This window comes from Microchirus variegatus (assembly GCF_963457635.1).
Source record: "Microchirus variegatus genome assembly, chromosome: 17".
Lineage (NCBI taxonomy): Eukaryota > Metazoa > Chordata > Actinopteri > Pleuronectiformes > Soleidae > Microchirus > Microchirus variegatus.
Window position 1 is genome coordinate 14,198,160 of NC_139818.1, and position 27,929 is coordinate 14,226,088.

General features: G+C 41.0%; 3 protein-coding genes across 3 annotated transcripts; all 3 read right to left on the reverse strand.

Annotated features, from left to right (window-relative positions):
• Positions 1-2,660: 2,660 nt before the first annotated feature.
• Positions 2,661-14,922, reverse strand: eef2k (eukaryotic elongation factor 2 kinase). Its single transcript, XM_083904279.1, has 20 exons — positions 14,696-14,922; positions 13,901-14,171; positions 13,439-13,498; positions 11,970-12,070; positions 10,089-10,149; positions 9,963-10,000; positions 9,233-9,404; positions 8,525-8,674; positions 8,306-8,438; positions 8,042-8,169; positions 7,487-7,703; positions 7,331-7,395; positions 6,941-7,018; positions 6,557-6,613; positions 5,970-6,035; positions 5,385-5,516; positions 4,745-4,933; positions 4,532-4,656; positions 4,245-4,423; positions 2,661-3,502 (listed from the first exon to the last, which is right to left on the reverse strand). Exons 2-20 carry the CDS (start codon positions 14,153-14,155, stop codon positions 3,390-3,392), a joined length of 2,319 nt encoding a protein of 772 aa, XP_083760405.1. The 5' UTR covers positions 14,156-14,171; positions 14,696-14,922; the 3' UTR covers positions 2,661-3,389.
• A 1,449-nt stretch (positions 14,923-16,371) lies between these two features.
• Positions 16,372-21,163, reverse strand: LOC310939011 (uncharacterized protein; the record flags this gene model as incomplete). The annotated part of the gene is made up of 7 exons (XM_083903678.1): positions 16,372-16,749; positions 16,994-17,186; positions 17,283-17,420; positions 19,247-19,432; positions 19,515-19,603; positions 19,683-19,766; positions 20,866-21,163. The coding sequence occupies 7 exons, from the start codon at positions 21,161-21,163 to the stop codon at positions 16,442-16,444; spliced, it is 1,296 nt and encodes a 431-aa protein (XP_083759804.1). The 3' UTR covers positions 16,372-16,441.
• A 3,517-nt stretch (positions 21,164-24,680) lies between these two features.
• Positions 24,681-27,886, reverse strand: LOC310939012 (uncharacterized protein; the record flags this gene model as incomplete). Its single annotated transcript, XM_083903679.1, has 7 exons — positions 24,681-24,985; positions 25,070-25,262; positions 25,387-25,524; positions 26,329-26,511; positions 26,606-26,694; positions 26,774-26,857; positions 27,691-27,886. The coding sequence occupies 7 exons, from the start codon at positions 27,884-27,886 to the stop codon at positions 24,681-24,683; spliced, it is 1,188 nt and encodes a 395-aa protein (XP_083759805.1).
• Positions 27,887-27,929: the final 43 nt, after the last annotated feature.

Sequence of the window (27,929 nt, forward strand, 5' to 3'; positions counted from 1 at the left end):
TGGTCTCTATACCATGTTGACGCTGCCCCACACAGACACGTGGGGAGGAGCCCGGACCAAAGCTGGGGAGAGAAAAAGAGAAGAAAAAGAGGAAAAAATGGGGAAAAGGGGAAAATATCACCATCTCGTCAACATATAACGTATTTCCAGCTGTTTGAACACAATTTTGGAATTATTTATATTTTGAAGTGTTTTAGATTTGCTGCGGGGTTCGAACCGTCAACTGTGGAGGGCAGTCATACTGTAACTGGGCAATAAATCAAAATGCAATAAATCATCCAAATAACTGATTTGAAGATTTGTACTTTACAGAAATTCTTAGTTACAATCTGCATATGAAGATAATTGTGTTATTCTTTGATAAATGCAGAAAGTTTTCTTGTATTCCATGTTACTGTTATTTCATGTTGCGATCACATCATTAAAACACCCACTTGTTTGACTGATGGACAAAAAAAACAAAGACATATATTTTTAAAGATTTATTTAGAACAGACCACAAAAAGTGACACAAATATAACAAAAATAGAGTTTTCACACAACTATTTACAGTCAACATACTTAAATAAACGACATTGGGGCAACGACTAAACTAAACTTTACGATGAAATCAACTATTTACAATAAATATAGAGAGTAATACAAGTAAAATAAATAAAAAAGTGATCAACCATAAAAACAACAATTCACAGCAAAGACAACACACTAATACTCTGATAAAACTATTTCAAACTATTTACAATAACTACTACAACTATAAATACTATAACTAAATTTCTTCCTCATTTCCTGTGCCCTAGAGAGGTCCGTGGCAGAGTACATACAATAGGAAATTAGTTTGTGTACTTATACACACACAATTGAGTATTTAATTGACCAGAGTTACCTTGTAGATGTGGAAACGGCACATGCACGTCCGAGCTTGGCCAAACAAAGACATCTGTCCTAGTCTTTGCATAGGACATTTATCCATCTTGAAAATAACAGTTGCAAATAAAACACAGATGAAATGAATTTTTGTTTGTGTAGTTACAGAGGTTAATACAATATACTGTTCAGTGAATATACTGAATACTGTATACTCATACCATCTGATACAGCTCGAACCACTTTTTCTGCCTGGGCGGCTGGCCTGTTCCCTTCACCTACAGGCCAGGCCCCCAGTATGGGCAAACTTCCTCAGGCGTGACATGATTTTGTTCATGAATGAAAACAACATGAATACAGGAACATGAATACCAGACCATGAAAACCCAGCACTCCCATTGAAATACAGCTGAAGAAGCTGATTTGTGTCAGTGTGTATTCTTACAGTGTGTGGTGGAAAATGTCATGAATTAGAAAGTTAGTCCCCTCTTAATTTAGAAAATTTGAATAACCTGGTTGTTGTAATGGAATTAAGTTTATTTTCATGTTATCATTGCATATTAATGAAATAAAAGAACATACAAATATAGAAATGGAATATAAAAATGAAAAAAAAAAAGAAGACCATTAACCCTAACTCACGCACAGTGTAATTATGATTTTGTGAGAAAACTATCTATAAAACTAACTGTTAACTTGGTTTAGCACACAAAAATGTCAGAGTGGCCCCTACATTGACAACATTAACGTGAGCAAACGCCAAACAACACCATGACAGTCACATCATTGAACACAACGGCTGAAATTACTTCTCTTTGTAAACTTTTTATTATGTACAGTCGTGTAGTTAGCGTCTAAATACTCTCCGTGTTGTTTCGTGTCCGGCGTCACTCGGCTGTCCAACATTTCTCCGCCCTGATTGGTCGAATGTTGGAGCGGCGCTTCTGATTGGCCCTCGCAGTCCAACATTCAGCAATGTGGGACCAAGATGCACAGCGCCTCGACTGTGTACGTTTATCTCTTCTTTGTTTATTTACGCAGATTCAAAAGTCAGTTAAAATTACGCGTGCACTAAATGTTTATTGAGAAATGCTGTTACGATACTGCGGATATTGAATACTGACACAAAAGCTTTTTGGCAGCGGTGGGATTCGAACCCACGCCCCCGAAGAGACTGGAGCCTTAATCCAGCGCCTTAGACCGCTCGGCCACGCTACCTGAGTGCTGTAACGTTCGTGACGTCATTATGTACTACAAAGGATATTTTGAAATACAAAGGATACAAAGGATACAAAGGATAATCCTTTGTAATTAAAAATACAAAGGACAATCCTTTAAAAAATACAACGTTTTGCACCGATAGTTACAAAACCCTAACCAAAAAACTCAAATTACATATATCAATTGACTACATTTACTGATAATTCCAGTTTAACCCATCATTTACTTTCAGGGTTTTTCAATGCTGAGTTGGCTATTCGTCTATGTAGATTATATATGCAAAATGAACACCACTCTAAAACTGCTTCAATGTGTGGTAGATGGTCATTTTAGTGTTACAATCATCTGGTCACATGCAGCTAAATTTGACAGATGGTCTGAAAGAGCAGTAAGGGAAGCCATCTATGTCAAAACTGAGAAACCACCTCTCAACAAAGAAGTTCTATGACACCACTTATCTTCCACTTGCGATGCTGTTCTTTCATCTCTTCTCAGAGGACAGAAGATAGAGACATAGAGAAATAGACACACTCGGCAGGAGTACTCAACATCCCCAACTGCATTTTCTGGCAACATTTATTATTTGTTTGCTTTAGTTTCAAGAGCAAAAAAAGAAAGAAGAGCAGTGTTTTTAAACTTTTCATGTTGACAAAAATCACAATTTCACAATATGTGAATATCATGAGGTTACTGACTAGTTTTTGGGCCATTTAAGTGGTACCAGTTTTTTATACTTTTTAATACGATACATTTCCAAGAAATGTTTGAAAATTTAAAACATGTTCATTTTGGGTTATTGATACACATTCTCAAGTAAAAGGCTCAAACAATTCACCAATTGAGTTTTTGTCTCAGGAAGAATGCATGACAATGTTTTCCAATAAAAAGCCATTCAAACTTTATTTTACAGTTTTAGACTCCAAACATATTGACATAATATTAATCCGGTTTAAGTGTGTAAATGTTTGGAGCAAAGTAAAAAATTGTGTCTGTTCAGCCTTTTTTTTTTTGACACAACATTCACTTAACCAGACAGACATTTAAAAAAAATGAAAACAGGCATCTGAATGACTGGCTTCAGAGAGAAGTGGGACAGATTTATAAGCCTGGACACACGCGCACACACACACACCCGCAAACACATCTTAGATTACTAATAGGAAAAGAAAATCTTTAAGATTTTATAATTGAAAAGTATGTAAACTGTAACTTATCCTGGTTGTATCCTGAATATGAACGTGGCTATTAGTCACACATGAACTCATCTAGCACTTTCATATGATGTAAATGCATATGCGGAATCACTCCTCCTCCATCAGCGCCCAGGCTTCTTCAGCTTTCATGTAGTACTGGTTAGCCAACCTGCCCTTCATGGCTGCCATGGCAGCTTCTGCTGCTTCAGTAAACAAATCACCTGCAGGGAGGGAGGGAGGATGTCAGAAAAAGCACAGTATGATAAACCATCAATCATTGAAAGTGTAACTGTAGCCAGCTCAGTTTCATGTCATGTCCCACTGCATATCAAAGTCCACAGAAAGTATCTACAGTAAACAGAGAAGCTGCACAGGAGCATACAGTATTTAGATAAGTTGGAAAAACTCTGAACATAATATAAAACAAAGGCTGAAACATGGCTTATTCAAGGGTTCGGATTGATGCCGTCAATCAAGGGTTGAAAATAGAATCCCCTGCATCTATATGTCCTTATTTCAAGCATAAATACTGTCGTTTTGCAAAAAATAAACAGATTAATAGCAGGGGACATCTGTAGTGGAAATTCTCTGCTGCAGTTGAAGAATGAAATAGAGAACTTCTGCTGGCTGACAAGGTTTTATTTTCTTTGCTAGGAAAAGGTCAATCTTCACAGGAGTGATCCCAGCTGCAGAAAGACCCAGAGCATAGTGGGCCCTCCACATTCCTCCAATAGATAAAGAGTCTGCCTTTCCAGGCTGTGTTTTCACATCTCTTTGTCTACTGTAGGTATCGGGGAGCTGACTCCATGCGGATGTTGTACGAAGTTCAGGCTCAACACCCTAATTACACAATATACAAAAACCTGGTAATCTGTGTTAGGGAAACGCTCTAGCTGTGAGACAAAGAACTTGAATTTGCCATTACACTCCGAGAGTGACCATGAAGCCAGTGTGGTGTCACACCTGCTCTCTGTGGATCTGCTTTGAGGTCGAAGCCTCCCTCTTGGTACATCTCTGCCCGTCTGGCCAGCAGCAGGTAACCGGGCTCATCCTGTGTCCCATCAAACTCTCCACCCTCATCATAGTCCGTCATTGTCACTGCACTATCATACCAGTGAATCGCTTCCTCCCAATTCTGCTTTCTGTTTAAAGGTAAAAATCAGACATACAAATTAAATAATATGATATTACAAAAATCATCCCCCCCCTCATCCCAGGGGGCAGCATAAACTTCAGTGACATTTACTGACCTGTCAGGAGGCAGATTAACCCCTGTATCATAGGATTTGGCCACAATAATCATAGAAGATCTGTCACCAGCCTCAGCAGCCTGCAGGAGATACTTGAATCCTTTCATTTTGTTCCCCGAATTATCCTGCCAACAACAAAAAAACAATTATTCAATACAAAACCACATTCAAATCAGATGAAGAATACATTTCTCAGGACATCATGCACAGTACCTCCAGGTCCATGTCTGACAATATGTGATGAGGCAGCTGCATGCAGCACAGTCCTAAGGCAATAATAGCCTCCAGCTCTCCACACTGGGCAGCTCTCTCCAGGTGGAACATGGCCGAGTCCTGGTCCCACTGTTCGTCCTTCTCACAGAAACGACCCCCCTCGTGGTAGCGCACCATGGCCAGGTGAACCTGCACAGGAGGAAGGAGAGACCAATACTGTGTTTAACACGTGAAACAGTGTGCTGATGCAGCTGGAGGTGGAGTTTCACAGGATGAGTTAAGAGTCTTAAAATGCAACCTGGCAATTGTGTTCTCTTTAGGAGGGATTATTGAGATTATCATTATGTAACAAATGCATGTCTAATATTATAAAACCAATTCAACTAACACATAAAAAATTAACCTTTGTCTCTGCATTAACAATTGTATCCAAATCTATTATTTGCATATTCTTTACTAGCCTTCATAGCCAGGATTGAAGCTTGTTTTGTTGACAATGGTTTTTTAGGGTTCTTTTTTGTGTCTGTGCTTGAACACTGCATAACTCTGGGTAGAAATGCTACATCTTATTCCTGTATTTTCAGGAAATCTGGCAACCACGCTGCCGCAAAGCTTTCACTTTTGAGCAACATTATCTTACCTTCCCAAGAATCGACTGGCCGATCTTCTTCTGCAGCATAGAACTGATCCGCTCGACCTCGGTGGCCACACATGATGGTCGGTGGACGTGAGCGCGAGACGAGTGGTAGAAGCTCCACTTCTCTTCTGTCAGCTGAAGAAGCAGACACGTAGAGAATGCAATTGTTTGCTCCTTTTCTTTGTTCAGAAAATGCATTATATGACGATGGGAAATCAAGTGCAAGTTGAAATATCACTCTCCAGCCTCAGAGATGAAGCCATCCACATAAGCTGCAGATCAGAGTATACCACTGTTGACTTGTCAGTCAGTCAGTGAATGCAGAATTATGATAACACATACACACAGGAACACACACACACACACGTGAGGTTATTCACAAAATGGCAAAGATGATGAAACAGAGGTAGATGGTGTTCCGGTTCCAAATGTCAGCTTTTATTTCTATGTATTTTCCTTTTTGCATTTTGTTCAGAAAACCACATAAAGAATCTAAATCTAAACATTAAACTCATGCTTCATAGGTTTTGAGCAGAGAAGGTGCTTGAGAGCAATAGGTTTACTACAAGCCTCCATGCAAGTAATCACCAATTCATTGTCAGGAGTGTTTGAATATAGGTTTGCAGAGACTCTTGGAGGAGCAACCACCCTCCCCTAGTGAGGGAAGAAACAAAGCAGGAGGAGGATGTTTAGAGGAAAGTGTGATGAGGTTAGAAAAAAGGAAGGATGAGAAAAGTTAAGAGACTATGGCAAGCCGTTTTAACATTTAACAGCTATGAACATGTATTACAGATATCTGTAATGCAATTCTTCCTAGTCAAAAAGAACATTTCAGATATCCACAATTACATTCTGGATATCTGCAATAGAATTCTTACTAGGAGAAACTCCCATTTCAGATATCTTCAATCCAATTGTTACTAGTCATAATAACTTTACGGTAATTGTAATGAAACCGCGCTGAGGTGACGTCATTTGTCCGAGGAAGAATGACATTGTGGATAGGAAGAATGTCATTGTGGATAGGAAGAATTTCATTGTGGATAGGAAGAATGTCATTGTGGATAGGAAGAATTGAATTACACATATCTGTAATACATCTAGTCAAGCTATTACATGTTAAAAACGGCTTGCCATAAGAGACTATGTTTTAGACGATAACGATGTTCATTTACCCGTCTCACACTGTCGTCGTCTGACTCGGAATAATGTCTGTGGTGTCGATGATGGGCCTATGGAATGATACAACATGCATTACAAAAGCTACGGTCAGAAAAGCAAGAAAGAGAAATTGTTAACAGACTTAACAGCCCCCTCAAAAGACTGAAGGACAAAATGTGAGTGTAAATTATACAGCAAGAAAATACTTGTATATCAGTGTTAAAAGTACGTCAAACATCTCTACAAAAAAACATAATTTAAATCACCTACATACTGTATATTATGGCCTATTCTGTAGAGAAAACTATTTGTTGATCATTATTTTAACTGATGTTTGGGGTGTATGAACTGTGTTTATTCATAATAAACTGTCTAAAGAGTCAAACAAGGATGTTTACCCCATCTACGTGGTCATTTGGATCGCCTTCACTCCTCCTCTCACTGGGGTATCCACTGTCACCGCCGCTCTCAGATTCCTACAGACAGAAAAAAAATAAAATGAGTGCAGCAACTGGAGAGCGGTCCAGTCCAACTGCATACAAAATGGGCCATAAAGTATGTATGTATGCATGTTAAAATATGTTAAAAATTGATAATTAAGGTGTCAACAGATCCTTTTCAGCTTCTCTTACATGAATTGTACATACTTTATTTTTAAACCATCACCATATGAGGATTACAAAAGAATTGGGACTTGAAAACTGCACATATTTTGGTTAAAGGAGAAGATTTGTCAAAAGTCTAAAGCAGTGTCAGTTTGAATTTATATCCAGTGAGCTGCAACTTACCCTGTGTTCACCAAAGTTGTTGCCGTTGAGTCTTTCATTCTCATTCATCCCAGTAAAAGACAAACCTGTTAAAACAGAGAGACAAGACTATTGAGAACCACAAAACCCCGCTATTATTCATGAGCAGTTCTGTGGTAATGAGTTCGCCACCCGCACCGATTTGGGACCTGCCCACAGATCCAGGTGCGGCGAACGGGGAAGCGAGGTACAGTGGCGAGCAGGGGACGGAGTCCACGTCGCTCATGCTCTCGTCCGCAGATGAAGTCTCAGAGAGGCGAGTTAACAGCGGAGGCGCTCTGCTCGTCGACAACGTGCGGACACGGGGAGAACCACAAGGCTCCTCACAACCCCTCAGCACCGTCTCGGCTGACCTCTGAAATCAAAAAGCAGGAAGCTTTTTTGAGGAAACGGTCTACAGCGGGACAAAAAAGAATATACATATAAGCATTATCGTTTTAATAATCTTGTTATAGTAATAACATGTTATTGCTTGTGCTGCCATCAGTTCACATGGTCTTAGCCAATATACATACAGATATATGTTTTTGTTTTTTGAACCATGAAGAAAGGGTGTTTTCCCTAATAACCACAAAATGAACCATATCACAAACTGAAAAGTAAAAAGTAATATTTACTGATAAATATAATTATGCTTATTCAACGCAAACTGGTTGATGCTTAATTCGATATAACAAAAAAAACAAAATTTACAAGCAGTTTGTTGGTGCAGTCCAGCTCTGATGTCTCTGCAGGTGAGATGTCAAAGGGCATCAGGCCCATACTCTTACAGATCTTGTTACACAGGTGTGAGTGGAAGAACAGTGCCATGCCTCGCACACCTGGAACACGGATACAGTGTGAGCATGATGTTATTAACTAATTAATTTACTTCTACTAAATATGTCAAATGTCTTGTCAAATTATGTTTACATGTATTTGAATCATTCTTGACAAATGTGACGGATCGAAACAAACCTAGATTTCCATCGCCAAAGTCAGTCCCCTTCTCTGTGTGAATCTGAGGGTCAGTGTAGAGATCTCCCACACCCTGGATGTCCACCACGATGAGCTGGTGCCCTGACCGCTCAAAGGTGAAATGACTGAAAGCCTGGTGAGCACAACATGAAATGCATGTATTAAGATTTTTAAGTGCAGATGAACGCGTTTCAAGATAAGAAGTGAGACACCACTCACCTGCGGGGTAAGTCTGATGTTGTCGTCCCTAACGAAGCCAGAGTTGGAGTTGTATTTGATGTACTTGCCCTCGATGTAATGTTCCAGGTGGAAGAGAGGTTTACCGGGTCTGTCCGTCATCTCCACCACACACATCTGCATGATGTCCACCTGAGGTTTACGGAGAGATAAAGAACAGACTCTCACTTTGTGTTTAGCACAGTTTTATGTTACTTTTTATGACTTTGACTAGACATGCAGGAATAACAGTTACAGCAGTGACAAAAAAAATCTACGTTGTAAATAAATCTAAAATACACAACCCTTTCCTTCATGAGGGGTATGTTGTGTACTATACTATGAACTATATACTTAACACTGGTTCCCTGGGTGAAAAAAACACTGAGGCTGGTTTTTCTCTTTTTTTGAGGTTATTGTACCGAGGCAAATATCAATATTTTAATTAACAGATTAAGGCGCTCTGAAGTAAACAGTCCCTGCCAGTTTCACTCCCCAGCCATCGTCTCCTAGCGGAAGCACTGCTCAAGTGAATTATGGAAGTTTACAGCAGGATAATGGTGAAGAAAGCTACGTTAAGAGATGCCCCATCCACGTGCAATACATAGATTTTATGCACTTTGTTCTCTATGTTGTGAATAAATAGAGAAATCCTGCACTTTTAAACTAAATAGTCAGAATACTAACACAATCAATGTGTTTGTCTTGTACCTGTTTTGGTGGCCGGTGTCGGTTGTATTCCTCTCCCCAGAGTTTGGCCTCCATCTGCAGCCTAACGTCTTCAAAGTAAACATCTCTGCTCACTGAGTCCATGTATTGCTTTGCAACATAGTTGGATGCTGATTTCCAGTTGCTGCTGTGTGAGAAATTAGACAATTTCTTCCTGGAGAAAAAATAAAAGTAGTTACTTTAACGTTAATACATTTCATGTTATCAGGAGGGAGTGACATTTGTCACGTTCATCCTGCTGGAAAAAGCACATTTCAGATGCAGACATTTCATCATGTCAAGGGCCTGACGTGTTTGAGCTTGTCGGGGCTGTTGACAGATGCCCCTCTTGAACAGTTCCCACATAACTGAGGACTAAACATCAACAATAACACTATTATTCCTGTTCTCAATGCTGCAATGCTATGCAGAAACCAAAACACTGAATGAGTGGAGTGAACCACTTTGCACAACATGTGGTTTTACTAAACAATACACATCCAGGAAGTCATTACTGTGAATAAAAAATATTAAAACAATAAAGCATTTACAGAGCTGGCTCAGTGTGATGTTCTCAATGTTATCTCTGGCTTACAGGCCAGAATGAAAGAGCCACATATTCCTCTACTCTTTGTTTACAATGAGAACACGATGTCCACTGTCACCAGAACACAATCAGGGCAATGACCACTGAATGATAACTGATGAGCACAGGAGAAGTGTTTACACTTACGTTCTGAAGCACTCCCTCATCGCTCCTTTCCCAAACGGCTGTGAGAAAGCAGAGGAGACAAATTAGACGGGCAAGGCACTCTTTTATTCATGTGTGTTTTAAATATTGGTAAGCAGGAAGTAATACCTGAGAAGCCATCTTGATGTGGACCTGGTCTTGAGCCCACTCGCCTGTGATGGCATTGTACCTGTGCATTCAAATTCAAGTCAGTGGTCTCAAACTCTTGGCCGCTGGATCAATTGTATGTGGCCCGATACTTAAATGTTAGTTTTTGCGATATCATTTTAATTTTTAATACGCCCACCCTGGCTGAACAGGTGTTGTTCCCCACACAGTTGGACTTTTTCTTCACTTGACCGCCACCTACTTACTAAATTACTATCAATCTATCTATTAAGCAAGTTGTGTCTGTGTGTCTGTCTGTCATATTTATTTTGCATTAGCATGCTACTACTTTGCGTCTAACTTGGCGAAACCTGTATCCAAAGGTAAGCTAGCGAGGCTATGATTAGCATTAGTGTAGAACATTATAATACTAACACTGTTCAACCTCATATGGCAGGACTCAATTTATAAAATTTTCGATACAGCTAGCTACGCAAATGCTAATTGAAACGAAAAAAAAATTGCGTTGAGCCTAATGGGTTTGCACAGTGTAGTATAATATTTTGTTCTATTGTCAGTTATCAGTTCTTGTGATAAAAAAATTTTTTTAGGCATGTGCCAAAGAAAAAGGTTAAAGCAACTGGCCATAAAATCCTCCTAATATGTCACAGAGATTCAGGAATGATGTTCATATAACAAACTGAACTCACCAACAACAATACAGGCAAAATATTTGCATCAAAAAAAATATTTTGCAGACTGCAAATCATGTGTATGTTTTGAAATCATGTTTTGGCATTTGCCACCTACTGCTGTCTACCAATCATTGCAGTCAGTATAGTCTCAGCTGCTGAGCAACCACGGGTTGCCAGTTACGTCAGAAAACAAAACCTAAAAGACCTCTGTATTTTGAATTTGTATGTAGTAACAGTTTTTGGCCACATTCATACATATGGCACCTTTAAATATGCTGTCAGGAAAGAACTAGTGGTGATAAAATCTACTTGTTGTGGGTGTGTACTGGGTCAGTGTGTCGGTAGAGTGCGTCTCCTGGGTTAATGATTCATGCCTTAACTGTAGCTGCAGCTGTTAAAGTCTTCAGAGCTGAAGCCAAAGTGCCATTAAACTAGAAGCAGATCTACATACACAGTTCTTTGTTTACACCTTTAAATGCTCTTCTGCGCCTACGTCTTCACCGTTTTCTGCCAACAGTGATTTAAGTCTGAGAACATGGGGTACTACGACTGTCATTCAATACAGTACGGGTACATACTACAGGGGGCATTAGAGAAGGAAAGAGGAGTGGGGTTTCATGGGGGTAAAATTAGCGCATGGGAAAAAAACAACATCTCCTGACAATCCTTCCTTTCTCTGCAGTCCCAACACCGTGTGTTATGTAACAGGCTCAAAACCCACACACACAAAAGAAAAGGATTTTTTTTCCCTCCTGTTTTGTTTTGTTAACCAAAACCATCCCGTTGTGTGTCACTGTCATAATTCAGAGTCAAAGTGACGTGTGTTGGAGATATGGGCCAGCTGTGAAGCTAGTGTAGGACAATATCTCCATATTAAAAACATGCCAACGTGATAAAGTGTAACTTCACACACAGTGAAGGGCCATTTATTTCTCTCTCTAAACAAGGCTAAAAAGGAGAGTGAACACAGGACTCACATTTGATAGCCAAAAATGTGGTCATAAAAGCTAAACTAGCTCCGACTCAGCTGAGTGAGTGGATTAATGTTTTCCATGTTGGTCATATTAATATCATTAGAAACCAATATACACAATTGTCTAAAACATTATAACAAAAGGAGTGAAGACTTGACACAAATGCAAAAAAAAAATCCTTCTTTGGGGTCTTAGATATCTTGATATCCACAGCCACACAAAGTGATTCCTACCTGTAACGAACGCAAGGCTCGGTCAGGATTTCCTCCAGGTGAAACTGTGCCCAGGGGTCAGGCATGGCTTTAGCCTTTGCAACTGCATGTTTCCACGCATCCTGTTAAGGTAAGGAAACATGTATAAACAGTAATAGTGGCAGAATGTGTTCTTATGCATAAATGCACAGAAAAACTGGATTTCCAAACTGGTTTGCCAGAATAAACGAAGATCAAGAGGAGAAGCTGTCCAAACGGGAATCTGTGAAAACTCTATTTTAGGGATGCACGATATTATCGGCACGTTATCATCATCAAAATACCAGGATCTGCTGATAAGAATAATGACAACAGTCGGCCAAATAAGCTGCTACTTCCTTGACTTCTATACGAGCACCCTCTGCAACTAATATGTTTTACGTTTATTGATTTTTGTCAACAAATAAAACTACTTGTCAGTAAATCTAAATCTACTGTGTCATGAGTAAGAAGAGTTTTCGGCCCAAGGCAAGCACTCCGAATGTCAGCATATCGGATATCAGCAAAAGGTCCAATATCGTGCATCCCTACTATAGTTCTGTGCACAACACAGTCATTTTCATCCTCGAATTGCAGATACTGTGCTCGCTGACAGAGCAAATTATAATCCCACTGTTTCCACATTGAACAGCTTCCCCTCATTCTTTAGCTGCATCAAAGCTGATGCAAATGCGAGGATGACACTTGCAGATCAGGAAGAAAAGAAAGAGAAGGAAAAGGAATCAGTGCAAAGTAAAAAGGAGATTGACCAACATGGCAATGGATTACAGGCAGCACCAACAGGCTGGTAAACACGTGAGTATATTCATATGATCACCATGGCATTACTTTACTGTCCATCAGCACTTATGCTGTATTCTCAATAAAACCCATGAATCAAGTCTTACTACTCAATCTGCTCCAGTAACGCGACACACCCTACAATGTACAGTGCTGCACGTCTCCCTCGTGTCCTGATCCCTAAGCAGCAGGCACACATGATTATTTTTAGAGACCAGGATTCACATGAGAAGAAATATGAAGGGTCATGTTTTTTAACAAATAGGATCTAATGTCCAGTTGTGGGACGGAGCTGGCGATGCATCTTACGTCAGACCTCACCTTAAATTACAAAGTCTAAAAGTGTCATGAGAAACCTTATGGCCTGGATTAAATAGTGAAGCTCGGTATGGTAGTGAAATACACTTCCTTCTGAGTTTTGTACAACAACATTGTGACTGGTCAGAAAAGAAACACACTCTGAAAGAAAGGAGGATGCATCAATAAGGATGTCAACAGCAGTAATGGGAAGGGAGGGAAAGGGAAGATTACGATGCAAAAAATAAAAAGACATTCCAGTTCAGTAATGGAAAAAGGAAAGTAAGTTTTAGAGTGCAGCGGCGAGAAGGGAGGTGTAGATGGTCACTGGTGAAGAGGGAGAGTAGAAAGATAAAATTTAATCTGTAACGTACCCGTGCACTTTCAGATAAAACCTTGTACGAGCGAGGCTCTGCCACTGCCTCTGTTTCGTTCTATGTAGAGGAGTGAGGAAAACAGCTTTAGATGCTTTACACAACAACAACAGCAAAGAGAAAAATGAAAAGGGCATTCATTCTTGCTGACGGCTGGTACACAGTGGCTCTGATACAGACACTCCCCGCTGTTCAAATACAACATGCTCACATGAAGACGTGAGAACAGTCCTGTCAGAGAGTGTCGCTGACCAGATTTCCACTGTAGTAAACACACGTTCCCATACACACAAGCCACAGCATGTTGGTTTGAGTGAGCAGGCACACACTTCCTTATAAGGCGAAGAGGTGTACTCACAATTGCAGAACTGGCTACAACACAGTAAACACATTTGAATGAATACTTTCTACCGAGTGTCAGTAAACAATCACCCACCTTCGCCTCACTGTGTAACAACTCACCTGATATTGGAAATGGCTCTTGGGAAGAGAGTTTGACAGCTGCTTTGTGTACACCTGCTTCCTCAAGTAGTGACAGATTTCTTTGACAGAGTCGTCCAGTATGGGGCAGATGATGTGGTCATCATCGTCCTCATCGTCACTGGCGTTGGCATCGCTCATGGAGGACGACCGCTGGCTTGGGGTATGGCGTTGGACAGGGGGTCTCTTGGCACTGTTGCCCACCTCCTCCATACTGAACATCATATCGTCGTCCATGATGGCTGCTGTTTTCCTGAGGAGACAATTGTGGAGTTATTAGGGAATGGCAGCCATGATAGGACAGGAACACAACAAGCATGCAGCATGGTTGCACAACAGTTGCACAAAACTGTGTGTGTGCATCTGCAAAAACGTAAGGGAAAACATGCAATCTTGGAAGCTGCATCACATACTACACACGATCAGTTAAAGTAGCAATGGTATTGATTTTAGCATCACCATGTTAAAGCCAAGTACAGCGTTGCACCTGCAGTTATTGTTATTCTGCATCTGAAGGATCATCGGTCAGTTTAGCTACAGTTTAGCTTGTGTTTGTACACTTTTGTCTCGAGTGGAGCAGAGGAATTGAAACACCAACCAAAATACATTTCGTTTCTGGGCTCCTGCTTCCACAATGTGCTCAGGTAGAAAATACGAGGGGCAGTCGTGAGTGTGGCAAAAGTATGTATTTACTCCTAGTGCAGCATTAGCATGCTGCAAAACGACTTCCCATAAAGTATTAGCAAGCCCTTGTAGCCTCTCCTGGCAGGGACTCACCTTTTAACACTTCAGCTTGGAAAGAATGTGCGCAGTCACACAGGGTATTGTTCCGTGTCTTAGTTTCAGTAAATATATTTGTGTTAGTGTTGCATTCAGTGTGTTTTAAGGCTCCTCCTCCCGGGTCAACAACACCAAAACACACCAGAAGGTCGGTCCTGGTTCTCCAACGTATCCCGCAGGTCCGAGGACGTGACTGGCAACCGAATGCAGTTTTCGAGACAGTCCACCACAGCGACTGTAGCTCGCTGCACGTAGCACGTTCCATCATGTACTCTTACAGCCACGCCCCTCGCCTCCTTGCTGCATTCGATACCGTCGGAAATACGACGTGTCATTTGTGTGTAACTCTACTACACGTACTACCTTTTAAGCTCTCTCAAGTGGTCTGGAAACAGTCGACTGTTCTCATACAAACACTGGCTTAAATGGTCGAGACAAAAACCCAATAAAATTATCCAAACACAATTTCGTTATAAAAAAAACAAAGAAAAATAAAACATCCGTGAAATTACGGAGGTATCGTGAAAGCAGCACAGGCGAAATACCCAACACCTCTACGCCCAAAGTATCAGAATTCTGAACATAAATACTCGTTACATGTCAGGTGAGAATAAAGTCAGAAATTCTGAGAATAAAGTCAGAATTCTGAGAATAAAGTCAGAAATTCTGAGAATAAAGTCAGAATTCTGAGATTAAAGTCTGACTTTAAAGTCAGAATTCTGAGATTAAAGTCAGAATTCTGAGATTAAAGTCAGAATTCTGAGAAGAAAGTCAGAATTTTGATATTAAAGTCAGAATTCTGAGTTTAAAGTCAGAATTCTGAGATTAAAGTCAGAATGCTGGGAATAAAGTCAGAATTTTGAGATTAAAGTCAGAATTCTGACTTTTTTTCTCCGTGGCCCTAATCCTCTTCCGTACAGGTATAATGCGTCATATATTTATTATAATTGTGTGAAGTAGGTTCACTAAAATGGGTTCGATAGTCATTGGTAGATAGTGAAACTTTAGAGCAAACAAGCAGCAGCAAAACTGTATGTCCGTGTTTTTGTGCAACTGTTGGCATTTTGCTCGGATTTTAGGGCCACGTCTTATATGTCTGGTCTGTTTTAGGTATACATACTTGACGTTGACCCTCCATTGCTCGGCATGTATTAGTGGTCTTTGTTAGCTTCAGATAACTGTCATAGTGACTATATGTTTTCTACCTCGTTCTGATGTACTCTATGCGGTAGCGTGGCCGAGTGGTCTAAGGCGCTGGATTTAGGCTCCAGTCATTTCGATGGCGTGGGTTCGAATCCCACCGCTGCCAGAATTGTTTTTTTTCCTTTCCCCGTTTCGATATTTTGTAAAACACGTTCAGTATTTCGAATTCAAAATGAGTACAAATATGTCAAAGCTTTTAAATTACACACCAAACAACAAAGGACATCCGCCTTCTACCTCCTAAAACAACTACGCCATCGTGTGGCTGAACAGGCAAAGCAAGAATTTGAAAGTGAACACGGTTGTCAACTGTAACCACAGCCATGATTATTTCAAACTAGATGACACCATAATAAAACAACTGTGACAAGAGACAGTGATTCATCAAATTTAATGCAAAGGAATTAGAAACACATATAAATAGAGATATAGTATTGCTCCTCATGATACAAAGTGATTTATACAGTGTGTGTGTCGTGTTAATCTGTGATAAAGTTCTATGATCAGTTCTCATAATTATCCTTCACACCTAAACAAACATCAGGCTTCCCTGGGTTTTGCTTTCAAGTGCTGAGAAGCAACAAATTGCATTTTCTGTATGGCCAGCTGGGTGTCTTCAGGTGATATCCCAAGATGCCACACGGCCCTCACTGAATTTGCAAAATGAGGATACATGAGCACTTTAATCCCCTGTCCCAGTGCGGCCTCCTCTCCCTCGCACACCTGTCCCATGAGGGCACAGAACTCGGGGGGACTCCAAGCGTGCTCCTTTAGATAGAATCGCAGGATGTTTGTCTCCACAGCAGATTTGTCTACAGCAAATAGATCAGGGTCACAGTCGAGCAGAGCTGGGGAGAAGAAATCGAGAAGCTATCAGCAGCAGCCCCAAGAATGTGAACCTGCAAACAGGCATCTTTTTAATATCACAAGTTAGAGCTTCCATTTGAACATACTGTGCACCCTCTGTGAATATTTAATATATTCTTACCTTCAGGTTGACTGGTAAACCAGAAGTCCACATTTTATATATGTTCTATAGCAGCAGCCGGTTAATGATTACATTTTCACAGACAAAATTACGAGCTTCTTCACCTTCAGCAAAGGTTTTCGCGTTGCGATGATCCTCCTCCAGTCGTCCCACGTTATCCAGTAAAGCCACTTTTCCGGCTGCTGCGAGTACACCAGCCTGCCGCATCCCCCCACCCAGGGCTTTACGACACCGCAGCGCTCTGGCTATGAAGTCCCGGGGTCCGGCTAATACAGTGCCGACAGGGGCTCCCAGACCCTGTTGCACACCAGAATGTGAAATCATCTTTTAATCCGTCTTTAACCTCTTAGTCTACTCTCGTGGGTCTTTTGTCTTTTGTTTTTTCGTTCCCACCTTAGAGAGGCACACACTGACAGAGTGTGTGTGCTGCAGTATGGTGGATGGAGGCACCCCCTGGGCCACAGCAGCGTTCATCACCCTGGCTCCATCCATGTGAACGGACAGACCGTATCTATCTGCTAAAGCACGCACCTTGGAGACGGAGACAGATCATCCAATCTGATAAGGTACGTCTTACCTTATCTTACATACTGTAGAACCTTCTAGCAGTTGTTCAGCGTGTGCAGTGCGAATTCAAAGTGCAATTGTCATCAAAGCTTTGCTGACCAAAGTGCTTCTTGTAGCTAATCCTTTATTTGTTTGTCATCATCTGTAAATGATCATCAGAACCCGTATGCTTTGCCAGTTTACAACCTATTAAGCAGTGTATTAAGTTGTGTTTAGAATAAAACCCCTTAAAGACACTCGAGTTGTCCGCCATACTTGTTCTGGTCACCCTTTCCAGAGGGTAGTTTATTGAGCTGTAAGAAGTAGCCGGTAAAAATCTGGACAGTTGTAAACCGTTGTTGGAATCGTTGTCGAAGGACACGGTGCCGAGCGGAGAACCCCCGTCGTTGAAGAACAGCCCCCCACAGTATGTAGCTACCTACATACCTACATATTGGACATTACAACCGACTACTCATGTTGAGTGACCTACCTTTTGAACGAGCTGAGCCAGCCGTGCCGTTTGAGTCAATAGCGCTGGACCTCTTCAGGTCCTATGTCGTCAGAGACACTGTGAAACGGAGAACAAAGATGATAGTCTGGAGTGTGGTGTTCAGCTGTATGGCCTCGAGAGCAGAGCACGCTGACGTTGTAGGAGATCTGTCAACAGAAGGACTCTTGGAAGCGTACCAGCGCTTCACGGCTCTCAGAGGCCGCCCAAGAAAGCTCTGGTCAGATCAAGAAGTCAATAAGTTCGAGAAACGGTGGAGCCAGCTGGCGGGCCCGAGCCTTTTCGTCCGGCGGAAGTGGCACACACTTACTAGAAATATTGCAGCTGGAGACTTGGTGTGGTTGGCTGACCAAAACGCATTGAGTGGGCCAGTTCAGGCTGGGTCGAGTCATAGAAGTATGTCCCGATGCGAAAGGCGTAGTACTAGACGCAAAAGGGAGAACCTGCCAAAGTTGTCCAGCGTCTGGCGGGCATAGCAAGAGAGGCCGGGGGGTGGAAAACTGTCCCTTCGCCATTCTTTTTTAACGGCTGCTTCTTACAGCTCAATAAACTACCCTCTGGAAACAGCAACCAGAACAAGTATGGCCGACACCTCGAGTGTCTTTTAGAGGTTTTATTCTACACACAACTTAATACACTACTTAAAAGGTTGTATACCGACAAAGCATACGGGTTCTGATGTTCATTTACAGATGACGACAAACAAATAAAGGATTAGCTACTGTATATACAAGAAGCACTTTGGTCATCAAAGCTTTGATGACGACGGCTTTGATGACAATCGCACTTTGATTTTGCACTGCACACGCTGAACAACTGCTAGAAAGTTCTACACCTCCCACTTGGCTTCCTGGTTCTCAGCACCAAAAACACATTTAAACGGATTATTGTCTGATATTTGTGCAGATCTGTAAGAAACAAACAGGTTCTCTTCAGTCTGTAGAGTAAGATATGTATAGATCAATAGAATAATGAATGTAAAATTATATTCTGACACACATTTTGCCAGAAAATGTCCTAATCAGTGACAAATACATGTCCACACACACACATGGAATCTGGTTTCCCCTGGAGGACATTACATTGACTTACATTCATTTCCTGGAGACTTACTCTAATAACCATAACTACTACTGACCTAACCCTAACCCTGACCTCATCCTAACCATACAACACTTAAAATATAATAATACACATTATGGGGACTTGCTTTGGTCCCCATAAGAAAGACAAATCCTCATAATGTGACTGTGTAAACAGATTTAGGTCCCCACAACATGAGTAATACACACAAACACACCTCCTGCAGGAAGGTCAGAGGCAGCACACGTCCTCCCTGTATGTTCTGTGTGTTCTCCACACAGATAAGGCGAGAGCGTGGGTAGTGAGCATCAGGGTAACCGTGACGAATCTTTGATTCCAGCTGCTCCAAGTCAAATGTTCCATCAGGGCGGGTGGTCACCGTGGTGGCGTGGACACCAGCCAGCTGAGACAACACAAAAACACATACACCCTAATAAGGAACTGAGCTGCACATGTGTTTTTGACTGCTGTGACACAGCACTCACCTGTGCGCTTCCTCCTTGTTCATAGATGTGCAAGTGGGACACATCGCCCACAATCATCTCGTCGCCGCGCTCCCGGCAGTGCACCATCACTGCGCGGAGAGCGAGCACATCATTCAATGAGGACCATTCTGAGGACACGACGATACGTTCAGTGAAAGCTCAGCTCACCTGCAATCAGGTTGCTCATGGTTCCTGTGGGGACAAACAGCGCCGCCTCCATCCCAAACATATCAGCTGCAATTTTTTGTAGATCTGCAGGGGGAAAAGGCAAATACAGTGTGATCTTTCTGTCTATTTTCTGTTGTTTGTTAATTTTTTCACCAAGGAAGTTGTGTTTTTGTCCACAATGTCTGCAGATTGATGTTTTGTGCAGTTGCAGAAATGATTAGATTTAGGTGGTTATCCATGTACAGATCTCCATTCAGGGTTTTTTCTGTTGAGAGATAGTGTAGTGAATCTTATATTGGGAATCTGAGTGTGTGAGGTATTATTATTATTATTATTATTATATGCCATCCTCTGTATCTCAGCGTAAAATACCTAAAACACTGTCAAATTTCACCAGTAGAGAAGCAGCTGTGCATGCACTTTGTGTACTAGTTGCATCAATTTATTCTCTGCTGTTTTGTAAAGCTGACAGGGTGTGAAGAGGTCAGAGGTCAATTTTTACATTTTAAAGGTGCATTATGTAATAAATCCAAAGCAACTGGCCATAAAATCCTCCTAATATGTCACAGAGACTCAGGAATAATGTTCATATAACATATTGTACTAACCAACAACAACAGTACAGACAAAATACTTGAATTCAAAAAAATATTTTGCAAACCATGTTTATGTTTTGTATTCATGTTTGGCATGTGGCTCCACCTACCGCCATCTACCAATCATTGCAGTCAGAAGAGTCTCAGCTACCGAGCAACCACGGGTTGCCAGTTACGTCAGGAAACGAAACATTAAAGACGTCAGTATTTTTGGCCACGTTCTTACATATGGCACCTTTAAGTTAAATAAATAAAACTGACTTCTCTATCTGGATAATTACAATGAGAATTTTGCTTCAACAGTTGCAAAAGCACAATTGTGCCACAGTACAACTTCCTTATGTCCTTATGTTAGTCCACTGCTAAATAAACTGCAAACTATGTTGTTTCTTTGTGTAAAATGGACACAAAACAATATCTAAAGAAAAAGAAAATTAACATTTGCATGAATTAAGTGTTCAAACCTTCAAAGGAATCAAAGTGTGTTTTGGTTCAGTCTGATGAAAGCATGTAAAATGAGTCATAGTCCTGCATAAATCAAAGGCATATGTAAAAAATAAAAAAATAAATCATTGTTTATCACTTACCGTTAACGGTAGGGTCTTCTCCCATTACGTCGTCACCGACCTCGGCCTCCATCATGGCCCGGCGCATCGTAAGCCCGGGCTTGGTCACCGTGTCACTGCGGAGGTCCACCAACCGGACATGTGACGCCTCTGTCGGCTCGGGACACCGGGGCTTCGCGGTGTTGTAGTAGCCCCGCGCGGAGCTCCGTCCGCCCGCAGCTGCATGACGCCGAGGTTCACAGGAAGCGACGATACGAGTTTTATTCGCAGTGTTTAACAACGAAGACACAACTCTGGAGGAGATGGCTTTTACAGACATGATGTTACTCTCGTGTGTTTATCGCCTTCATTGCTGGTGTAGTTTTTTTGCCTTGAACCTTGGATCCCAGTTTTTCAGCCGCCAGGACAGTTAATGGATTACCTATCAGCGTGTGCGCATAACACTGTGGACCTCAAGGGGGCGCTGCTATATCAATAAACGTCACGAACAACAGCGTGTGAAAACTGCAGGATCAATTCAATTCTACTCCAGTAATGAATTACATTTACTCGTGTCGCTGTCATTGAGTGGGTGTTTTGTTCACTGTGTACTTTGTAATTTTACTTTTATGAAAGTATTTTTTTTTTTTGGTAAGTACCATACTTCACTGCACTGTACTGAAATGTTCTACTCAAGTAAAAGTACCATTATTTTTGACAACATTTTTTCTTAAGTACAAGTAAAAGTACTGGTCTAAAAATTTACTAAATTTAAAGTAAAAAAAAAAAAAAAAAAAAGTAGCTTGTTTAAAAGTTACTTAGTTACTTAAATAACAAGGTTGGGGTAAGGGGACACACATCTTGAACATGAGTTGTTTTTAATTAACCTTACAATTTAAAGTGCTGACAAAATGAAATATGTAAACACATAATGTATCAGTCAGAATGGGTCAAAGGTCACAAATGCTGCTTCACACAAATCTCCTTAATAAGCTCCAAATTCACCTGTCCTCATTCACTGCCAAAGCAACGTGTGATACTCAAGGATGTGATTTCAAATGTAGTGAACTTTTTTGTACACAAAAAATCTACTCTACTGTAATTCATTACTTCCCACCTTTGGAAACAACAATTATAACAACAGCAGCAGCAACATGAAGTAATCAACTCTAGAGCCGTTCATAGCAGGCCATGAGTAAACCTACTAAAACTTGACGACACTCTTAGAAATAAGGGTTCCAAAAGGGTCTTTCTACAAGGGCTGAGGTTCTACCTGGAACCATTTGCTTTCCGAAAAACGCCTCACCACTTTTTCAAGGGTTCTTTGTAACAATAATGCTTCCAGGAACCATTTTGATCCAGAGAACCCTTTAACACCCCTTTCCTGAATAAAGAGTTTTTATTGGTGGAACCCTCCAAAAGGGTTCTCCTATGAGAACAAGCCGAAGAACCTTATATGGTTCTACTTGGCACTTTTATTTCTAAGAGTGTAGTTGGCTAATAATGTCACTAATAGGGATGGGGGGACAAATCGATTCACATATGAATCGCGATTCTAATCATCCACGATTCTGAATCGATTCATAAACTTCAAAAATCGATTTTTGAAAAAAAAAAAAAATCACCCGTTATTTTTATTTTTTTTGTAACTTCTGGGAGAAAAGGGCAGCTTCAAGATTTTTTGTACAGTAAGTTCATTTGTTTTGAATGAATAAATGTTAACTCTTGACTTACGTTTGCCTTTGTGTGATCACATTATCACATTATCGTATACAAACTGTATTGTTTTAAAGTAATTTGCCTTAACACACTATGCATTGTATCAATTTTTGAATCGAGAATTGTTTGAATTGAGAATCGTATGAATCGAATCGGATGAATCGAGAATCGATTTTGAATCGAATCGTGACCCTAAGAATCGGAATCGATTCGTGAGCCACACAAAGATTCACATCCCTAGTCACTAACTAATGTTAACGTCATCAGCTGCACACAATCTGCCCCTTTTATTTTTGTGAAAACCTATGGACAGTTGTGTAAATACACCCATGAGGAGACTCTTCCAAATTTGACTATTTAAGAAGACACAAAACCAGTGGATCGAGACCATTAACTCCTCGAGGATGTAGGCTTATTTTCCCACGGCTTTCTATTTATATGGAGTTCTTTATGCGACCAGTGAGGTTTCAATGGACTTTCGTGTCCTGCTTTGTCTTCAGACAGGACCTCATTTTAAAATACAGTCAGTGCTTGAAATGAAGAGAAATTCTATCTACTATCTATTGTTTAAGGTAATCAAAAGGCAGTGAGTAACTTTTTCTGCTAGTTCTGTGCTTCATATAATTCAATGTATAGAACATGATATTATTGATTTGCCATCATCTTACTGGCCTGCCCTTTGTTGAAGACTTTTGAATTTCTCAAATGAAACGTATCGAGCACTCCTAAATTCTAAAAAGTGTGAACACATTTCTCCTCTTTTGCAGCTCAGGTGTACATGTGCTGGACTGATACCTGTTCAACAACTTACACATATAATTATAATGTTCTTCACACTTTGTGCAAAGTTATCACTAAGTTGATCATGAATTAGCTTTTTTAAATAAAGTCTTCACGTGATGTCTTGTTCCCTGTCCCAATAATGTTTTTGTAAAAAGAAAAAGAAATATCATAAACACGTCTTTTGAGGCAGGATGTTTTCCAGAATCAGTCAGAATTGCAGCTATAAAACAAACCTAAGTACTGATGTCTTAATAGGCCCATATCATATCTTCAATTTTCTCAAAAGGTTGTTTTTGGCCAGGCTCCCAATGCCCAGAGGAAAAGGACATTTTAGAAAAGTCAGTTTATCACATTGATTTCTTTACACACATCATCTGGGTGTTTAAGATTGACTCCACTGCAGGTTAACATACTTTATTTACACCCCAAGAACAAGGTATTCGACCAGTAAGTCAGTGGTGGAGCAGAACAACATTGGTTAAGTTTTAAGTTTAAAAATGCAGTGTTGCCGGGACAACTTTAAAAAGTATGCGTATTTCAATCTCGGGGGGTTACATTATGGAACAGTCTAACTAACAGCTGAATTAAAGCAGAGTAAAAACCAATCGTTAGAAGAATATATAAAATACTACTTTTAAATAAATATAAGGATGAAGAACAGCACTTCTGCATGTAAAAGTGTTTTCATTAATGTAAAATAAAAAACTATCTATCTATAGAATCATAACTTGTATTTCTCAGCACAAAACATCATACATTTAATATCCAGATTGAATCATTGAATATATGCACAAGTTAACAGATATTGGTGTGAATGTGGATTTTAACATTGCTTGAAACTAAATGTGGCAAAAAATGCATACAAACCTCATATGTTCATGTTGGGTCTATAATGAAGGGGAAAGCGAGCAAATAAAAATATGAAAAGACAAACAAAACAAACTAACAAAACACAACCCACCATATGTTGTTGCCCACTCCCTTCTCACTCGCAAAAGTCTTAAAACACTAATAAATTAAAACACTAAGCACAAATAGATCATCATTAACCAGTGAAACTACATTACTCAACACTACACAATATGTTAGTCTGATTTACTTCCTTAACTGACTACCAATAAAAACACCTCACACTCCTCCGCAAAAAACCATTTCTGCAATTTGTCGGATGTTGTTTTTCAGGTGTGCTAGTCTCGTGAAGCAGCCAGGTATGTGGCCTGACTGTCGCCTTTGGTACGACTTATTTATGTGTATTTATGATTAATGTTGTATATTATACAGATTGGTGCTGTGCATGCACAGTGCAGGCACCAGTGCAACTTCCCAAATAAATTGTAATGCATATGCGTTCATCTTTATTTTGTGACCCTGAGTTTTTTCTGCAAGTGCTGGGAAACAACAAATTGTATCTTCTGGATGGCAAGCTGGGTGTCTTCAGGTGATACATCCAGGTGCCACACAGCTCTCACCGAGTTTCCAAAATAGGGTGACGTGAGAACTTTAATTCCTTGTCCAAGCGCAGCCTCCTCTCCCTCACAAACATCACGCAAGAGATCACAGAACTCCTGCGGACTCCAGATATTCTCCTTTATACTAAAACGCACAATGTTTGTCCCCCTGGACTCCACAGAGAATAGATCAGGGTAACAGTCGACCATAGCTGGTTGAAAGGAAATTGTCAAAAGTTACACGCAAGAACCAGTTAATGATTAGAATTGTACAAAGAAAATGACAAGCTGCTCACCTTGAGCAAAGGTTTTTGCATTGCGATGATCCTGCTCTAGTTTTCCTACATTATCCACTAAAGCCACTCTTGCAGCTGCTTGTAGCATACGAGTCTTCCACATTGCTCCACCCAGAGCTCTTTGGCACCGTTTTGCCTTGGCTATGAAGTCTCGGGATCCTGCTAGTATGGCACCCACAGGGGCTCCCAGACCCTGTTAAAAAGAAACCATCATAAAACCATCATAAATCTTCAAGATCTTCATCAATTGTGTGTGTGTCGATCATTCTCTAAACGAGTTACTTAGTATAGTGTGTCTTTTTGTTTTTAGTTCCCACCTTGGAGAGGCACAAAGTGACAGAGTCTGTGTACTGCAGTATGGTGGATGGAGGCACCCCCTGGGCCACAGCAGCGTTCAACAGCCTGGCTCCATCCATGTAAACAGACATGCCGTATTTATCCGCTAAAGCACGGACCTTGGAGACAGAGGAAGACCATCCAAAGATGATTAAACCTGTAAGAGTTGCTGAATACCCATCTCTGTTTTAAAATGGCTATATGTAAAGTCACAGGAATGACCAGGATATATCGTCAGAGATTAAGGAAATGTGTGTAAAATGAAATACTGCTGATAAAAACAATCAGTTTTGTAACAATTGTAATATTTTTAGCTGTAAACTGTGTTTCTCTGTCTTTGATTATGTTTTGGTTTGGTCATAATGTAATTCCTCCACACCTTAAACGGTATTTTCTTTGGAAAAACAACTCCCAGAGTGGGAAAATCTCAAAATCGCCGGCCTCGCGAATACTTTTTTTTTAACATGGCAAATAAAAAGAGTGTTTTCGTTATGCGTCGTTTCCGTGTGGATGTGACCTTGGAAAGCCTCAGTACCTCTCTCAAAAATGGCTAGGCGAGAGAGGAAGAAATAACAGCTATGTATAGTTAAAATATACATAGCTGAAAGTGGAAAGGCAGTCAAGGACCGGCTTGTGTGGATTTAATGTACACAATGCTGTTAAAGCCCGTTAACTGTCACCTTGCTGCTCATTCTCTCATCATGTGATAATTCTCCGCTGCCGCTCTAAAGCGAACACACTCGCACTTTTAATCTCCAACTTCTTTTTTGTGATTGTTTTCCATTAATAAATTCCATAGGAGTTTTTCAGCATAACGAAGTGATCACACAAGGACAGTCTTTTCAAAATAGAACACAAACTCCATGTAGAAGGTTCACACAGGGAGGAAAAACATCAAACCACACACACACACACACACACACCTCCTGCAGGAAGGTCAGAGGCAGCACACTTCCTCCACGTATGTTGTGCGTGTTCTCCAGACAGATGACGCGAGACCGGCAGAAGCTGAGACCACCGTAACCACGGATCCTTGATTCCACCTCCTCCAAGTCAAATGTCCCATCAGCGAGGGTGGACACCGTGGTGTTGTGGACACCGGCCAGCTGAGACAACACAAACATACATACACCCTGAGCTCTTACACGTGACTGATCACAGTAGAAAGGGCACAGGTGTTTACTGCTGTGATACACTCACCTGTGCACTTGCTCCTTGTTCATAGATGTGCGTATGGGACAAATCGCCCACAATCATCTCGTCGCCCCGCTCCGGGCAGTGCACCATCACTGCGAGAAGAGCGGGCACATCATTTAATGAGGACCATTCTGAGGACACGGCGATGCATTTAGTGAAAGCTCAGCTCACCTGCAATCAGGTTACCCATGGATCCCGATGGGAGAAACAGCGCCGCCTCCATCCCAAACATATCAGCTGCAATTTGCTGTAGCTCTGCAGAAAAAAAAAGACACATTTGATGTATTCATTTGATCATTTGTACAAAAAAAAACCCTGCCCCAAAGGCGGAGAGGGACGCCCGGTGGAGGACGTGACAGTAGACACACCTGAGACAAGTCATGCATCCACACACACACACACTTGCATGCTAGCCCTTTAACCTGCACTGATGAAACTGGCCATTCAGTGAAATATTGTTTTTTGCTGTACTTTGAAAAAACAACTGATCGGAACCTTTCACTGTGTCTGCTTATATGTGTGTGTGTGTGTGTGAACGGAGAGTGAAAAAAGAATGTGTGTCTCAAAACATCATGTTCTCCACTGTTTCTGTTCAACTATTGAATGACACTGTTTGTGTCTCAAAACAACACTGACTTTATGTCACTTGCAAACTTGTAATTGTCAGGAAGCGCAAAATGAATCTGCTTGACCTTTTTTCCCACACTGCAGTGTACGCTGTGGACCAATATCAATATTTATTTGTCACTACATCCTGTGTGTATTAGCTCTAGCTGCTTTGCATAGTAACGGCGAGCCCATACAATAAAATGTCCTCAAGAGAATTTCAATATTGACAAAGCAATTTCAACTTTGTGTCTGAAACTTTTCAAATGATACACCTGGGGCCCGTCCGTTAGTGTAGAGTCCAAAAACAAAAATACAATATAAGAATTAGGTAAATTGGACAATCCCTGCGATGGACTGGCGATCTGTCCAGAGTGTACCTTGAGAGCCTATCGCCCTATGATTGGCACAGCACCCCCTCCTCACGTGGAGGATAAAGCGCTAGAAGATGGATGGATGGACTATCACGCTTCAGCTCTTACCATTTTCGTCTGTACCGGATCCAAGCGGCAACCTGACACTGGGGTCGTCATTCACCAAGAAATCTTTGTCCCAGGCCTCCATCATGGCCTGGCACATCGCGACCCCAGGCTTGGACACCACATCGGTGCGGAGGTCCACCACCCGAACACGTGACGCCTGTGCCGGCCCAGGGGGACTGTTGTAGTAGCGCCGCATGGAGCTCCGTGCCTGCACAGCTGCTGTCGCTGCATCTAGTTTC

Coding starts and splice junctions, on each gene's coding strand:
- eef2k (XM_083904279.1), bottom strand. CDS start 14,155: ATGGACGACGATATGATGTTCAGTATGGAGGAGGTGGGCAACAGTGCC. Junction 7,019..7,330: donor ACAACTTTGGTGAACACAGG/GTAAGTTGCAGC, acceptor TTCTGTCTGTAG/GAATCTGAGAGCGGCGGTGA. Junction 4,657..4,744: donor TGTCAGACATGGACCTGGAG/GTACTGTGCATG, acceptor TGTTGTTGGCAG/GATAATTCGGGGAACAAAAT.